The sequence below is a fragment of the Podarcis raffonei genome, chromosome 1, assembly GCF_027172205.1.
Source record: "Podarcis raffonei isolate rPodRaf1 chromosome 1, rPodRaf1.pri, whole genome shotgun sequence".
Classification (NCBI taxonomy): domain Eukaryota; kingdom Metazoa; phylum Chordata; class Lepidosauria; order Squamata; family Lacertidae; genus Podarcis; species Podarcis raffonei.
Genome location: NC_070602.1, coordinates 110,525,881 through 110,542,632, shown reverse-complemented (window position 1 = coordinate 110,542,632; position 16,752 = coordinate 110,525,881). Strand labels below are relative to the sequence as shown.

Below are 16,752 nucleotides of genomic sequence, written 5' to 3'. Positions count from 1 at the left end.
ACTTCCAGTTCACCCCATTGTTAAGCAGCTCCTTATACAGGGAATGTGAAATTCATAGGACATTAGGTGTAGTTCTGGCTATGTTCTATGGTCCTCCTATTCCATAAGCTGTAGGAAATGGTCTGACCCAACCATGCCAGCCCAATAAATCCAACTCTTTGGCCAGCTTGGGTTAGTCATCATAGATACATTTAGCAAACACTTTTTATTGTTTGCATGGTATATTTGAAAATGCATCAGCCACTTAATTTACATAAGAGATTATTTGAAGAGTTGAGGGGTTTTACAATCCCGACTTTATATATTCTCCATGAACTAGGTTGTGTTAGTTCAATTTCAGAAACAGTGGAGCATTCTGGAGAGATAGCAGAGCTTGCTGGGCTTCCTCCAAGAGCAGAGGTGCTGTTTTGCTTCAACCTAGATGCTATTATTATTATTTTTTTTGCTCCTTGTTTTCCATAGACAGTAAGTTTTGAGAAAAGGGGTCAAGGAACATGAGGAAACATGGGCTGAGACACCTTTCTCTGCATGTATTTTTTTGAAAGAGTATATGCTTCTCTCTCTTTTTTTGCAAATGCAGGATCTTTTCCTCCTTTGCACATTTTATAAACTGAGGTTTATATATCTTTGACTCCTTTGTTTAGAAGCAGTCAGCTCCACTTCTTTCAGGTCTGGGGTTCTTGTGGAAATGTATTGGAGTCGGAACCACAGCAAGCATCTTGACGAAGTCTCGTTTAATTAATATGGTTGCTTATTACATTTCTGAAGCCCTGACGAGGCTGATTTCAAGGCTGAAACTAGGGGCAGTGGATGATGACAAGTGTTTCTGGGTAGGGCTGTCTGAACTCTGCCCTAAAAATAGAGAAATTAGGCAGAAAATAGCCCCATTTGGGCCCCAAGGAAAGCTGGGCAGGGGACTAAGGCCAAGGGCTTGGCTTGCTTTAAGGCCACCTAAGTGAGCTCTTGGCAGAGGCAAGATTCAAACCAGGGACTTTCTGGCCCTTGGCTCTCTCTCTTAGCCATTACACTATAGCACCTTTCAATACACCAAAAGCAGCTTTTGTGAATGAGGTCCTTTGACGTTTCCGACTGTACCAGTGGTACCATTGTTCCTGTGATCGTTAATCAGTTGTTTTCCACAGTGCTCACGTGATGTTCTGGACAGACTGGGGCCGGAATCCCCGAATCGAAAGAGCAAGCATGGATGGCACATTACGAACCACCATCGTCAGTAAGAAGATCTATTGGCCCAATGGACTTTCCATCGATTACCCAAACAAGCTGCTATATTTTGCCGACGCCTATCTCAACTACATTGATTTCTGTGATTACAACGGAAACAACAGGCGCCAGGTGGTGGCAAGTGACTTGGTATGAAAAGGAAAAAAAACAAGAAAATTGGCCGGGGGCGCAGGGTGTGACCATGGATTCCTGTATGGTGCAAATGGCTTCTGTGTTCTTCTGTGGTGAGGCAGCAGGTCCCAATCTTCCGACTTTACTCCAAAACTCTTGCGTCCAAGTCCAACACCTGTCCACTGCACCATGACAGATTTCTGAAGCCATTAGCCTACAATATATTGCTTAAAAGTCACTTAGTAAAAAAAGTCCTGTGGCTTGCTGTCTAGTTCCTGTATGGGATGCAATGCTTGGAGAGGAAGAACATAGGGCAACTTTGTCTTGTAGATGTTGGCTTAAGGCTGACAGAGTCTATTGAACTTAAAAAGACTTAACACATTTGCAGAATTCAGACATCCCACCGTATTGTGATTTTTGGGACCCCAAAACATGGCTTTCATAAGAAGAGAACTATTCAATCTAAGCACAAGAGAGCAAAACTGAGGAGTGAGGCTTATACGATTTCTTTCTTTCTTTTTTTGGAATAAATTTGATTAGGGTTTATAGAGAAAACTAACAAAACGGTATCAAATATTGTTTCCTCTGTTTTATCCAAACTAAGACTTTGATCTAAATACAATAAAAACATAAAGAAAAAGGAGGGGAAAAGAAAGAAATAAGGAGAAAGAGAGAAATAAAGAAAAAGAAATAGAAAAGAGGTTAAAAGAGAGTGGGGAATAAAATCCAGAAGGTAAGGGACTCCTGATTCTTTGTCCGTCCACTATTAACAATATTCACTTCATCCCTTCCAATATAAGACCCAACAAAGCCACTTTCTATAAACAAACATCATCTTCAATCCTCAAATCCAAATGTCATTACAGTGGTGCCTCGCAAGACGAAATTAATTTGTTCTGCGAGTTTTTTCGTCTTGCGAATTTTTCGTCTTGCGAAGCACCACTGTATTAAGTCTGGAGTAATTTTAAGAAGTGGCCCCAACATTCTCCAGCAGGCTACCACACCGCGTGCTATGAGTTGCTCCTCGAAGTCAAGTCACAACTGCACCTCTAATGCACCCTGGGTATTAACGGTTTTAAGAAAAAGGAAACAAACTTGCAAGACGTTTTCATCTTGCGAAGCAAGCCCATAGGGAAATTCATCTTGCGAAGCAACTCAAAAAACCAAAAACCCTTTCGTCTTGCGAGTTTTTCGTCTTGCGAGTTTTTCGTCTTGCGAGGTACCACTGTATTTCTTTTTCACTCAACAGGTCAACGAGAGGTTTCCAGTCTTTAACAAATGTTAACAATGGCTTTTCTCTGATTAAACATGTTAATTAAACATGTCAACATCTCTCAGCTAAGTCCATTAATTTTAACAGCCATTCTTCCATTGTTGGCAAGAACGGGTCCTTCCATCTTTGTGCATAGCATATAAAAGTCCCGCAGCCTGGAGCAATGCTTAACATTATTTCTCATATTTTATTGGGTCGTGGGAGAAATTATACTTGAGAATGGATGTAGAGATTTCTGTGCTGTGCCACTTATTCTGGATACCAGTAACAACTGTAATAGCAACAGTGTTAAAATGAAACCAAGCCCTTTGCCCTTCTTTTAGGTGTTGCGGCATCCTCACGCGCTGACCCTTTTTGAAGATTTTGTATACTGGACGGACCGATACACCCACCGAGTACTTCGAGCCAACAAGTGGCATGGAAGAAATCAAACTGTGATGGTTTATAATATCCACCAGCCTCTGGGCATTGTTGCAGTTCATCCTGTGAAGCAACCGGCCGGTAAGCTCAGCCAGTTACGATTCTGCAGCAGTAAAGCAAAACCATCCAGTGTAAATATTAGTAGACATCAAGAATATTTTGGATACTTCCAGTGATGATATTGGGCAAACTCTCCAGGGCCACAGCGCTAAAGCAGGGGTGGGAAAGAGGGTCCAGCCCCTGCAGGCCATTTTCACATGTGGGTGGGATTGTCCATCTGTCAGTCCCCTGATGTCACAATGATGTCAGGTCATCTATTTTTTATTTTTTAAGTACAGGCGCAGCTCCAACTGTTAGGAGACCCTTAGAAAACTACTGTTCCCAGCATTATTTGGCGGAAGACATGATTGTTAAAGCGCTATAAGGATGCTTTGAATGATTGGTGTGGATGAGGTTCATGAGTACAAGGACTTAAGAGAAAACAGACCTATTTAAAGGGCCTCATAAGCAGCTTTCCTTCCAAATCCCTACTGTTGTTCTAAAAGTATAGGTTTCTTTTCTTTCTTTTTTAAAAAAGGTTTTTATTAGGGTTTATAAAGAAAAAAGCAAAGATTATTGTCAAGTATCTTTTTTTGTCCAAACTAAAACGAGAAAGGATGGAGGGAAGGGGAAGAGATAGAGAAAAAGGAATTAAAAAATATTTAAGAGTGAGAGAGATTCTTCGTCTGTGTGCTATAGATAAACATTATTCACTCCATCCACTCGAGTATAACCTAAAAATATAGGTTTTCAATGCAAACCAAGATTCTGGGACATAGTACCGAGACACCATCAATAACTAGTCTTAGCTTGATGTAAAAAGCCAGATGTGACAAACCAGTGGTCTTGCCTAATTCCCTCATTTCATATCATGCTACGCTGCTGCTCTGCTTTTTTCCAGTTTACCTTATCAGTGCTTTTATTTCTCTCTCTCCCAGGTATCAATTTTTGCAGCTCATCCCCCTGCAGCCACTTGTGCTTGCTTTCTGCATCGGGACCACGGTTTTATTCCTGCGCCTGCCCGTCTGGCTGGACTCTCTCCCCTGATCATGTGAACTGCATGAGAGGTGGGGTCACGGGAACTGTAGCTGGAGAGAAAAAGAAAACCACAAAACATGCCACTATCAGGGAAAGACTTCTCTAGTCCCCGTCTGGTATTTCAGCAGAGTATAGGGGAGCAAATCTCCCAGATTTTGTTGTTATCGTTTTCAGGAAACACTGTGCAAATGCAGTTTATAAAATTAGACCGCCAAACCTGAATCAGTAGGCATGTATTTTGAAAACATTTCAGACTTTGCGTTACATGCATTTAATATGTGTAGGACTCCACGTTCTGTAGACTTTTCTGCTATACACTGAAAACATACTGTATTATGATAAATGTTAAGAGTTCAGTCAATTGGACTTGATAATGCACATGAATACTTAACTTCCTTGGAGATGCTCTTGCAGGCCATGGGCCATGAGACTTCAATAGGATAGATTCCCATGGGATTTGAGCATCCTTACAGGATGCTTAACACTGCAATCCTATGCCTCCATACCTGGGACTAAGCGTCTCTGGAAACAGTGGTTAGGAGCCTAAGGTTCCCTTTTCTCTGGGAGAATGAGCTTCCTCAATGGAAGAAGTGATAGAAGGACTTCTTTCCACTGATGGAAAGAACCTTTTGGATCCAGCCCAGCAGAACTCAGCTTCTGAGTTAACATGCACTGCACAGTGGTTTTAACAGAGAAGAGCAGATCGTAGCAAACACAAGTATTACACATTCTCATTCAGGATTTGGAAAGAATGGGGTTGGGTGGGCTTGACCTTTTCTCCTGCAGAGATTGATTGGGGCTGTAATCCGTGCTGACATTGTTTAGTTCAGCTTGCCAACAAGAAACTTTCAGCGACTGCACTGAGTCACGTTTGCTTGCATTGTTTTCTTTTCACCACAGTGATATTGTTTAAGTCTGCACAGCTAATTGGTGGAGCCAGTATTGCAAACCGTCATGATGACAGAAAAGCACAAAGTCCCAAGCAGCACTGTTTTCTTGTTTTTTAATCATTGCATGGCAGTTTGATCCATGATACGCAACCCTTGAACATTTTTGTGTTTCCCTCCTTTCACTGTGAAGCTGTTAAAACCATTTTATTTTTTTTGCTCCCCACCCTCCTTTTTTTAAGCAGTTGAGCTGTGTAGTAGTCCGGTGGTCCGGGTCTCTTAATATGCAAGCAGTTCAGAATTTCAGGACATTTTGAACATTAGGCCTCTGCGATAGGCCGCATAGATCTCTGAAGGGCTGTGTGGGGAGAGGAAAGTATCTGCTATTGGAGTTGACTTCGTGCTTGCAAGTCAAAAAATAGGGCAACGGCTGCTGAAACGCAGAGTAGCTGCAAAAGTGACAAAGACTTGAGTCTCTCTTGGATGCCGATTTCAAGCGGACTGCTGCAAAATTAGTGCTTTGAGGACATGGATGCCTTATAGGAAGGGACCAAAGCTCAGTGGTGGAGAGAGACACCTTTTAATGTTAAAGGTTTCAGGTTTGATCCCAGGCATCTCCATTAAAATTAAATAAAAATACCTCGCAGCAGAGCTCGGAGAGCCACTGTTAGTCAGAGTCAATAATACTGGGCTGAATGCACAAATAATCTGACCTGGTATAAAACATTCTACTGTGTTCATACGTGTGTTTCAATGAGCTGAATCCCCCCCCCCCAATTTAACAAGCCAGAGAATTACATTTTCTTATTTTTAGGAAATATAGTAGAGTAAAATTTTGCTGCTTGTCATGCTGTTTTGCAGTCGAAGAGCCGTTCCTTATAGCCGTAAGAGATAACATAATTTACGGCATTTCTCTGAACCCCGAGGAGAAGACCAATGATGCAATGGTTCCCATAGCAGGACTGCAGAATGGATATGATGTTGACTTTGACGACTCGGAACAAATGATCTACTGGGTTGAAAATCCAGTAAGTAAAATGCAGTTGCTTTGTATAGCTGTTGGTTGGTTGGAAGCGCTCTGCTTTGTAAAACTGGTGTAAGGGATTGATGCTTTAGCCAGTTGGTAGGCATGATGACTTTTATCTGCAGGGCAGCCCCAGTGGGCTTATTGTACTTTGCCTGTTTTGCCACCCTGCGCTTGGCAGGTAGCCAGGCACCATCTTGTGAAGCAGGTCATTCATTGCAATATATTACGAAAGCCTAATTCATTATTTGGCTTGTTTGGAAGAGCTGCCAAATGCATTATTATTTTTTTAAAAAATATTTTATTATTAACTGCACTTGTGACTCATATTTTCGCTGAAAGAGCCCCCTATGGTGGCAAACTATATCAAGGTCGCATTCATGCACAATGAGTTGCATTCAGCGAAGTCGTGCTCAGAGTAGACTCACTGAACCCAAATTAGATGTGTCCATAAGCTTCAGTGGGTCTACACAGAGTAGGACTAGCATTTAAACCACATGGTTTCCCCCAAAGAATCCTGGGAACTAGTTTGTGTAGCTCTCTGAGGGGTAAACTGCGGTTCTCCCATTGGCTCCCAGTACGTTTCCGAGCACAATTCAAAGTGTTGGTGCTGACCTAAACGGCCTCGGTCCAGTATACCTGAAGGAGCGTCTCCACCCCCATCGTTCTGCCCGGACGCTGAGGTCCAGCGCTGAGGGCCTTCTGGTGGTTCCCTCATTGCGAGAAGCAAAGCTATAGGGAACCAGGCAGAGGGCCTTCTCGGTAGTGGCGCCCACCCTATGGAACGCCCTCCCACGAGATGTCAAAGCGATAAACAACTACCTGACATTCAGAAGACATCTTAAGGCAGCCCTGTTCAGGGAAGTTTTTAACGTGTGATATTTTAGTGTATTTTTGGTTTCTATGGAAGCCGCCCTGAGTGGCTGGGGAGGCCCAGCCAGATGGGCGGGGTATAAATAATAAATTATTATTATTATTATTATTATTATTATTATTATTATTATTCTCAGGATTCTTTGCATTTGGAGCCTCCTTTTCTCTCTACCCCTGATTCTTTACATCACTGTTTAGGACTGGCACATTTATTTTCATTTATCAGACAGTAGCTGCCATCCTAAATACACTTCCTTGGGAGTTTGTGCAGTGGGACAAACTTCTATGTATAGAAAGTGTCTAATTTGAGGGCTTTATTTTATTTGGTTCTTTTTTACATTCAAGTTGTAGTAGACCCAAATATTCCTCCTTAGAGCTTGTAACACTCTACAATACCCATGTGCAAGACGTTCATGCTTTTTCTACTCATGGCATTTGTTTTTTTCTATCTTCAGGGGGAAATTCATAGAGTGAAGTCGGATGGAACAAACAGGACAATATTTGCCCCAGCATCTATTGTTGGTTCCCCTGTGGGCCTTGCTTTAGACTGGATATCTGGAAATCTGTACTATAATAACCCTGCCACACAATCCATTGAGGTAAGCCATTATTATCTTCAGGATAACAATTTTAGGATCAAAAAATATTTGGTTTAACACCTCATCTAAGTTGCTTACAGGTTCACTGCTGTGCCAACAAGTGTGCAAAATGTGATTTAAAGTGCCTTTCTTAATTTCTGTGCCATACGGTTCGTTTGGTAGGTACTGACGCTCCACAGAGAAGTAATTTATCGAAAAACACTAATCACCAATGATGGTACTGCTGCAGGATCTGGAAGGCCAGTTGGTATAACCTTGGATCCCATTCACGGGTAAATTCAGTAAATTGTTTCTGGCTCTATCAAGGTTTCATATTCCTGGCTACCAGGTTTGTGTCCCAGGGAGGTCACTTTTCTGCTTTCCTGGTCACTGGATCCCAGACTAGCTGAGACTAGCTGAGATAAACCAACTCCAAAGCACAGTTTATGAAGCTGGCTTCTTTCAACTAACCATACTTAAGTTTAACCACAGTTTCGGGTTTGAACAGCACATTAAACTGAGGAAACTTCTAGTCTCTTTGTGGCCAAGAGAGGGAAGCGGAAGCCAACAAGCCTGAGGGTTACCGAGGCTCCTAATTGTTGTAGCACTAAGCCATTCGGTTTAGCATTATGTCCAAACACCACTTGTAGTAAAACATGTCGTTTTGTGCTAATATAAAATGAGGGGTGTTGTTATACACGCTAAATAAGAATTCCACAAAGCAATTCTATGAAGGCCTACTCAGAAGAAAGTCTGAGGCCATAGGAGCCTGCTGTTAGGTCAGTGTGCATAGGATTGCAACCAGAATGCCAAACCTCTAAATGCGTCCACACACACATTGGTTACTGAAAATCCTCATTTCCTGCTTTCTTGATGATTGAAATAACATTACGTTGCAGGAAGCTGTATTGGACGGACCATGGAACTGACAGTGGGGTCCCAGCCAAGATTGGCAGTGCAAATATGGATGGCTCAGGTATCCAAACCCTCTTCACTGGTAATCTGGACCATGTGGAGTTTATCACCATTGATATCAAGGAGCAAAAGCTGTACTGGCCAGTCACAAGCACCGGAGTGGTATGTATGCACATATAAACTTGGGTATGTTTGTGGGTCTGACTTCTGCTACTTATCACAGCCAAAGAGTTATGAGCTTTAAAACAGAAATGATGAGGTGGCTAACGTTGAGGAGGGAAGAGATGGATCCATCACAAAATATTTAGTGTGCAGCTTCAGGTAGCTATGGAATAAATTCAACATTGCAAATTTTTAGCGGATGATTAATTTCTAGAGTTAATAGGAATGCTTAGCAGAATGATTCTGTGAATGTCTACCCATGGAATTAAGTCCCATGGTATCCAGTGGAGCTTACACTTCTGTTTATATGATCCAAATGATTTTTATTTGGGATGACTTTTGGGTGTTTCTGAAAACCGTTCAGTCATAACTGGAAATTTAACTGCCAGACCTAGATATACTTTAATTTCAGGCGTGAAATTCTTGTGGACAGAGATCTGACTTCTCAGTCAGTTGTAATACAGTCCATGTCCTTTACCTCCTAGATTGAACGAGGGAACGTGGATGGCACTAATCGGATAACGCTGGTTGTTCACCTTTCTCACCCGTGGGGAGTGGCAGTCTATGGTTCTTTCCTGTACTACACTGACCGAGATTATGAGGTCATTGAGCGGGTTGACAAGTCCACAGGAGCAAACAAAGTGGTGTTGAGAGACAATGTTTCAGGACTGAAATGCCTCCGGGTGTATTATCGAGACAGTGAGTATAAGATGTCACCTGTGAGAAGGTTTCACAAATTCCTAATTTTGAATTGCTGTAGGGCTTGTTCCTCAGCACCAAGTACAATGCTTTAAATAATAGCTAAATAAACAAAAATCCAGAGGGAACAAGTCTTAACTACAGGTTTTTTTTACCTGTGCAGGTAAAAGCATCAGATTACTGGATTGGAGTTGGGTTAGCTATCCAGATTGAGCTGGGGCATTGGAAGGAAGAACTTTTCATTTCAGCTGTACATTTATTGTCGTTTGTTGGTTTATTTTAAAAGCTTTTATCAAACCAAACCAGCCAGTTTTGACTCTTGTGGAACCTTACAATTTTATTTTATTTTTAAAACACCCTATCAAATCCAGTAAATTTATCAGAGTAAAATAAAATAAAATCTCACTTGCTTAAAACGTAGCAGCCTCAAGCAACACTCCTGCAGCCCACTGCGCCATGGTCACAGACAGCAAGCCCACCTGACGAGCTATGCTTCCATCATTTTACTAAGGACAGGTAGAGAGATTTCCAAGTGGGCTTCCCCGAGAAGAGAACTCCACAACCATGGCCCTAGGTTACAAATTGCCAAATATAATTCTTCTCTCATACATGTTTATTGTTAACAAGTTGGTCCATATAGTGGGAATTTAATTCACTTGCGGCAATCTGTTGTTACTTTTGGATTTCTTTAAAAACACGTTTTCTTTTTTTACTAGTAGCTTTGGAAGGTTCTTATTTCATTTACAATCCAAGATTGCCGTCCCCTTTTTTGTTACTGCTTCAGGGTGCTCATGACTCGCTGTTAAATGTTGGTTCCTATGTATTCTTCTCTCTCCCTGCTTTATAGATTCTGCTGGTTCCTCAAACGGCTGCAGCAACAACCCTGGGACTTGTCAGCAGCTGTGCCTGCCTGTGCCTGGTGGGCGCTTCTCTTGTGCCTGTGCTACTGGGTTCCGGTTAAATCCAGACAACAGGACCTGCTCCCCTTACAGCTCCTTTGTCGTCGTTTCCATGTTGTCTGCAATTAAAGGCTTTAGCTTAGAGGCATCTGACCATTCTGAAGCCATGGTCCCCATGGCAGGAAGGGGTAGGTTGAGATTACAGGAGACGAGCAAAATCCTTTTATGCTTAATGCCATAATCTACTGTTGCAGATGGATAATGCCTTCTGTGTCTTTCCTGTAAAACGCGTGTATTTAATGTCCTGAGACTAAAAGTCAAGTGCGCAAACCAGCTAAGCAGAAGCGTTTCGATTTAAGCCAATTTACCTTCAATGAAAATAGGCTAGAAATACAAAGCCTGGAACATGGGAACAGAGGGCAGATTCAGATTCTAGTAATTGTATAGCAGTGCTACACAGGGCGACCATAACACAGGGATGCTGCTGGACTCCCAACTGCCTTCCTCCTTGACCATTGGCCATGCTGGTTGGGGTTGTATTCCAACAGTATCTGGAGAGCCACAGGGTCTTCCTCTCTACTGTAGCATTTTAAATGTCCTCACCAATCATATGCATAGTTTCTACACAATTGCTACAGAGGCCACAAGTATTGGAGTGGAAGTTGTCCATGTTATTGGGACAAAACACCTTGATAAGTGGTTTCAGGTGTTAAATACTCTCTTTGGAACATCACGTCAGCATGTCTGTAAAGGGTAGAAACTCAGGTGCTGACTGAACACAAGGAAGACTTCCAGAAGAGAGACCCAGGAGAGCTGGTGCACCAGGAATGACCTAGACTGAGATCTTATTAAATAGGATCTAGGCCAGTGTTTCCCAAACTTGGGTCTCCAGCTCTTTTTGGACTACAGTTCCCATCATCCCTGACTACTGGTCCTGCTAGCAAGGGATGATGGGAGTTGTAGTCCAAAACCATCTGGAGACCCAAGTTTTGGAAACACTGGTAGATGCTACAGCCTTTTCTGGCTGTCAGCCAGGCCCTGATCTGGACAGGCATTTACACAGACTTCCCTTTCCTTCTGAGAAGCCTTGTTTGACTAGCTGGGCACTTTTCTGGTGCCTCTGGAGTTCCCGTCTGGCTCATTGTTTCTCCTGCCCTTGTATTCCTGAGGTTTTCCACCTTGTGGTCCGTGATGTAGCTGGAAGTTCAGGCAACCAGTATGGAGTCCTCTGGTGCCACGACTGGAGTGCTGGCATGCAGAGGCTCTGCTTGAACGGTGGGCTCCTCAGAGTTGTTGACAGTGTCAGGGTTCATTGGGACCTTAGCTTTTCCATTACCTAAGCAGTGCATTTTAATACAATGAATTAAACGACCTGCTTCCTTACTCACTATTTTTCAGGGAGAAACGCGCTACATGTGGATGTCCACATGCCTTCTGGTTTCATTTACTGGTGTGACTTCAGCAGCAGAACTCCGTCTCAGAATGCAATACGCAAAATCAAGCCAGACGGTTCTTATTTTAGGAACGTCATCACAGATGGCATAGGACTCAATGGAATCCGTGGTATTGCAGTTGATTGGGTAGCTGGTCAGTATTATTGCTGCTTAACAAACTTGTTTCTAATACTTATCTTTCAGAAGCACTTATGCCAAGAATCAAATAACATGAAGAATAATTATAATGACCCATTAAAGCAGCGATGGGAAACCTACAACTTCAGGGTCAAATGGAGCCTGGCAAAGGTTTCGGTTTGACTCATGAGGCTATTTCGCCCAAACTGTGTCCTGCCCACCTGTCAAAGTTGCCCCGCAGTGGTGGGGACAAATAAGCATCCAGCCTACAGAGGAGAAGGGGGAGGGGAGCCTGAGACTCACTGGTGCTTGTTCCTGTAATGTTAAGAAATGGTTTAGCATTACATACGAATGCGGGCAATTGGAAATTCAAGTGGAACAATGTGAAATCTGTGAATCTAAGGCTGGCCCTGGAAGGATGTGTGTAGGAAGACACAAGGATAGCTGCTTGTAAGCCTGCAGGAAGAGCCAGGGAAACTGCCTTTATCATGGTTTGCTGAGTAAAGATGTAAAATTTAATCATGCAAACCACAAAGTTTGCAAATCCAGTTCAAACCTAACTGATTTGTGGGCATCCGTTAACCAATCGTTTAGGTATTCAGATGTAACACCTTTTTTTAGTATGATGGAAACTGATGTAAGAGTTTGACCCTAAAAAGTGGTTGAATCTTTGATGTATTATAGTATTTTAATATTTTTTTGGAAGCCGCCCAGAGTGGCTGGGGAAGCCCAGCCAGATGGGCGGGGTATAAATAATAAATTTTATTATTATTATTATTATTATTATTATTATTATTATTATTATTACTACTACTATTATTATTGAAATAAACACCTTGAATAAATTATGACTAAGAAAAATCTGATTAAAATCAAGAACATTACAGGACGATCCTGAAAAATTATATACTTTCTGTACTAGGTTATCATACTAGTGTTTTGTTTTATTTCATTGCACATAGGAAATCTCTATTTTACCAATGCATTCCTGACTGAGACATTTGTAGAAGTTCTTCGTTTAAATACGTCTTATCGCCGCGTTCTGCTTAAAACCACTGTGGATATGCCGAGGCATATTGTAGTCGACCCCAAAAACAGATTCCTCTTTTGGGCAGACTATGGACAGAACCCCAAAATAGAACGTGCCCTTCTTGACTGCACTAACAGGACTGTGCTGGTCTCTGAAGGCATTGTGACCCCACGTGGCTTAGCAGTAGATCACAGCAACGGATACATTTATTGGGTGGACGATTCTTTAGACATGATTGCAAGAATCCCACATGACGGTGGAGAGCCTGAGATCGTTCGCTACGGCAGCCGTTACCCAACTCCCTACGGCATTACTATTTTTGAAAATTCCATGATTTGGGTGGATAGAAACTTGAAGAAAATCTTCCAAGCCAGCAAAGATCCAGGCAATAGTGAGCCGCCAACAGTTATAAGAGACAACATCGATTGGCTGAGGGATGTTACCATTTACAACAGCCATTATCAGTCGCTGTCGCCTGCCGACATCAACAACAACCCCTGCCTGGAGAACAACGGAGGCTGTTCTCACCTGTGCTTTGCATTACCTGATTTGCAAGCGCCAAAATGTGGGTGTGCGTTTGGGTTCCTAGAAAGCGACGGCAAGAGGTGTTCTGTCTCGACGGACAACTACCTGATCTTTGCTTTGGAGAACGCCATTAGCAGCATCCATCTGGACCCTGAGAATCACAGCCCTCCATTTCGTACAATGAACGTATTGAGAACTGCAGTAGCTCTGGACTACAACAGTGTGAACAACGTGATCTACTTCACTCAAAGCTCTCCTGCAGGCACAGGAAAAATCAGTTATGTTAGTATCTTCTCAGGAACGGGTAACCCCACTGTAGTGGCATCAGGTAAATATGATTACACATCAGAAACCAGGAGTTTTATTGTAGCCTAGTCTTATAAATATTTACTCAGGTGAAAGTTCAAAGTGATCTAGAGTGATCTGGTGAACATTGTATACTTGACACTCTAAAAGCTTTTGATAAGACTCCTAAGTAAGCTGTAGAAGTCATGGGATAAGAGGACAGGTCTTCTTATGGACCAGTAACTGGTTAACTTACAGGAAGCATAGAAGAGGAATAAATGGATAGTGTAGATCAGAGCTTTCCAAACTGTGCCATGACACGTTAGTGCGCCGACTGCAGTGTGTAGGTGTGTCACATGAACGCTCCCCGCGCTCCTCCTGGGGCTGGAAAGGGTTCGTTGAACCTCCGGTTTGTTAGTAAAACTGAATTACTGCAATCACAAAATGATGCAAAACTGAATTACTGTGTCACAAAATGATGCGTGTCCAAAAAGTGTATCACCAACTTGAAAAGTTTGGAAGGCTCTGGTGTAGATGATCTTGTGGTAGGGGTTAGTGTGGGGTAGCTAAATTTGGTGATGGCACCAAATTGTTTGTGGTGGTAAAAACGAGGGGATTACAATGAGCAGCCTTCCCAGGTACAGCAATGGGGCCTGAACTGTCAGTGACTGACCAGGAAAGAGATCTGGGGGTCATGGTGAATAGCTTAACGAAAGTCCCATTAAAGACTGTTGAAGCTAGAATAAGAGCGTTTTTGGTGCATCTTATGGTGGTTTTCATGCAGGGATTTATTTGTTCCCTACATTGTTTTGCTCTCTGTGTCTTAAGATTTGGGAACTCCGGATGGCATTGCCTTTGACTGGATCAGCAACAGGCTTTATTACAGTGACTATCTAAATCAGACTATCAGTTCAATGGCTGTGAATGGCTCTAATCGCTCTGTGGTGGCCCGTGTTCCACGACCAAGGGCCATCGTCTTGGATCCTTGCAGAGGGTAAGTTATAATTTTTGTGTGGTGGAAAAAGGGATGCCCATTTCTGTATAGCTGCTTGTCTCTCTGACTAGCATTAATATGGGAGTTATTTTAAAAAAATATCCAGTTCTTCTTTGTGATCTGCTCCTTTCCCAAGCATTGCTTAGGGCCTCCATCCCTTAACTGGTCATTTTCCAACTTCCAACCTCCATCAGCTCCAGCAGGGCCAGTTGCCAAGGATGATGGGACTTGTAGTGCCTAGTCCTCCAAGCCAAGGCACAGAAGAAGATGCAATTTTATCCACCACCCCATATACACCCCCCACTTCCTTTTCTTACTTATAGGTGTCTTGCTGTTCCAGGTGAAAATGAGTTATTTTACTGTCTCTGACTCCTTTTCCAATTGTCAACTGTATTGTCGATCAGGTACATGTACTGGACCGACTGGAGTTCCAGTCCTAAGATAGAGCGAGCCACACTTGGAGGTAACTTCAGGACTGCCATTGTAAGCACCGACTTAGTATGGCCAAATGGACTTACCCTTGACTATGAGGAACAGCAGCTGTATTGGGCTGATGCAAGCTTGTACGTATTTTGTGTTCCATTTGCTGCATGTTTTACTGCTAGGCTTTCTCAGCTTCTGTCAGATGTCTGCATGGGGTCCTTTAAATAATATGCAGCTGTTTATTAATTTAGAAACCACATCCAGAGTAAATACTAATGATTCCAAGTGTTTTAGAAATGTTAATAATGCGAATTAGGGCTCGGCATTACCTGGTTTTCAACATCACGATCAGCTAAACAGCACGATATACGGATATATCACAGTGTCTGAAACAGGGATGTCACCAAGTAGAGATGATCTGGCGGCAGCTGCTACTTAGGCGTCTAAAGCAAATACATTTTTACTTACCTTTAGCACTTGTTACAGGTGTTATTTTATAGTACAGAGCAAAAGGGGCAGCAGGAATCATGAGAGAAGTGATGAACCACTTCACGGTTTTTTCCCATATCACAATTTTTTTACATAGCACACAAACGTTGTGATTTGCGTTATATTGCCATGTCAAATATTATGAAACCATTATGTGGACTACAAACCGATTTTGGATGATGTATTGATACATCACCCAGCCTTAATGTGAATGATCATGTAATGGCTATAGCAGGGGCTCCCAAACTATGGTCCATGAGCTTCATTTGGGTGACGCATGGCATTGCTGTGGATTTGTGGTTGAAGGTGAGAGACAGAGCATTTAATATGAATTAAATGTTCATATGGCTTTTTTATTGCGTTTTTGTGGCTTCTCTTATTTCTTAACATTATTATCGTATTGTATTACAATTTGCAGTCTGTGGAATTTGAAGTACAAGATAGAAGAAATAAAAGAAGCCATAAAATACTTTTAAAAAATCACCCAGAATTTAGTGCAGCTCATTGCAATTCCCACAACAGGCAGAAAAAAGCATTTAGAGAGTCTCAGCGACTTTCAAGTGGTCTGTGGGGAAAAGAGATTGGAGACCACTGAATGTAGGTCGCAGGAGAGTCCTGAAACTAACAATGGATAGTTTTGCAGCATCTTAAAGACTGACAGTTTTAACAAAGACCTGAGCTGTATCTTTCAACATCCCAATGGGGTCTGTAGACACTTACAGCTGCATGGAATGTTACAGGCTCATGGTTTGTGTTCAAACACTAACATGTCCTACTTGTTTTAGGCAGAGGATTGAGCGTAGCTCCACTACGGGTGCAGAGCGTGAAATTATTATTAGCACTGCCCTGTATCCATTTGCGATGACCCTCTTTGATCAGCACATTTACTGGACAGACTGGAATACCCGAAGCATTTACCGCGCCAACAAATATGACGGGTCGGATCAGAAGCTTATGCTCTCAAACCTGCCCTCCAGACCAATGGATATTCACGTTTGGGCCAAAAGCAAGCAACAGCAGTGCACCAATCCTTGTAATCAGTTCAGTGGCGGTTGTAGTCACATCTGTGTACCAGGTAAGATATTTCACGGTGCCTTTAATTAAAATGCACGTTGTAGCGGAGTACTGGGTTTCAGCAAAACATCCGATTGGCGGAAGGAATTGTTATTTTAAAGGCTTGCACACAAATGGAATTTTGGCTTGGACCACCTTATCACTTGGCACAAACAAAGCGTAGCCACGGCAAAACCCAACCATACCTGAGGCTGAAACTAG

General features: G+C 42.5%; 1 protein-coding gene across 2 annotated transcripts in view; it reads left to right on the top strand.

Moving 5' to 3' along the window:
* LRP2 (LDL receptor related protein 2) overlaps positions 1 to 16,752 on the top strand; it is a 149,874-nt gene that overhangs the window by 77,188 nt on the left and 55,934 nt on the right. For both annotated transcript variants that reach the window (XM_053409052.1, XM_053409062.1), the window contains exons 29-42: positions 1,143 to 1,371; positions 2,950 to 3,127; positions 4,024 to 4,152; positions 5,872 to 6,038; positions 7,363 to 7,506; positions 7,669 to 7,778; positions 8,385 to 8,562; positions 9,048 to 9,261; positions 10,109 to 10,348; positions 11,559 to 11,747; positions 12,694 to 13,614; positions 14,400 to 14,565; positions 14,970 to 15,128; positions 16,263 to 16,552. In XM_053409052.1, coding sequence (XP_053265027.1) covers positions 1,143 to 1,371; positions 2,950 to 3,127; positions 4,024 to 4,152; positions 5,872 to 6,038; positions 7,363 to 7,506; positions 7,669 to 7,778; positions 8,385 to 8,562; positions 9,048 to 9,261; positions 10,109 to 10,348; positions 11,559 to 11,747; positions 12,694 to 13,614; positions 14,400 to 14,565; positions 14,970 to 15,128; positions 16,263 to 16,552 — 3,314 coding nt within the window. The remainder of the gene's footprint in view (positions 1 to 1,142; positions 1,372 to 2,949; positions 3,128 to 4,023; positions 4,153 to 5,871; positions 6,039 to 7,362; positions 7,507 to 7,668; positions 7,779 to 8,384; positions 8,563 to 9,047; positions 9,262 to 10,108; positions 10,349 to 11,558; positions 11,748 to 12,693; positions 13,615 to 14,399; positions 14,566 to 14,969; positions 15,129 to 16,262; positions 16,553 to 16,752) is intronic.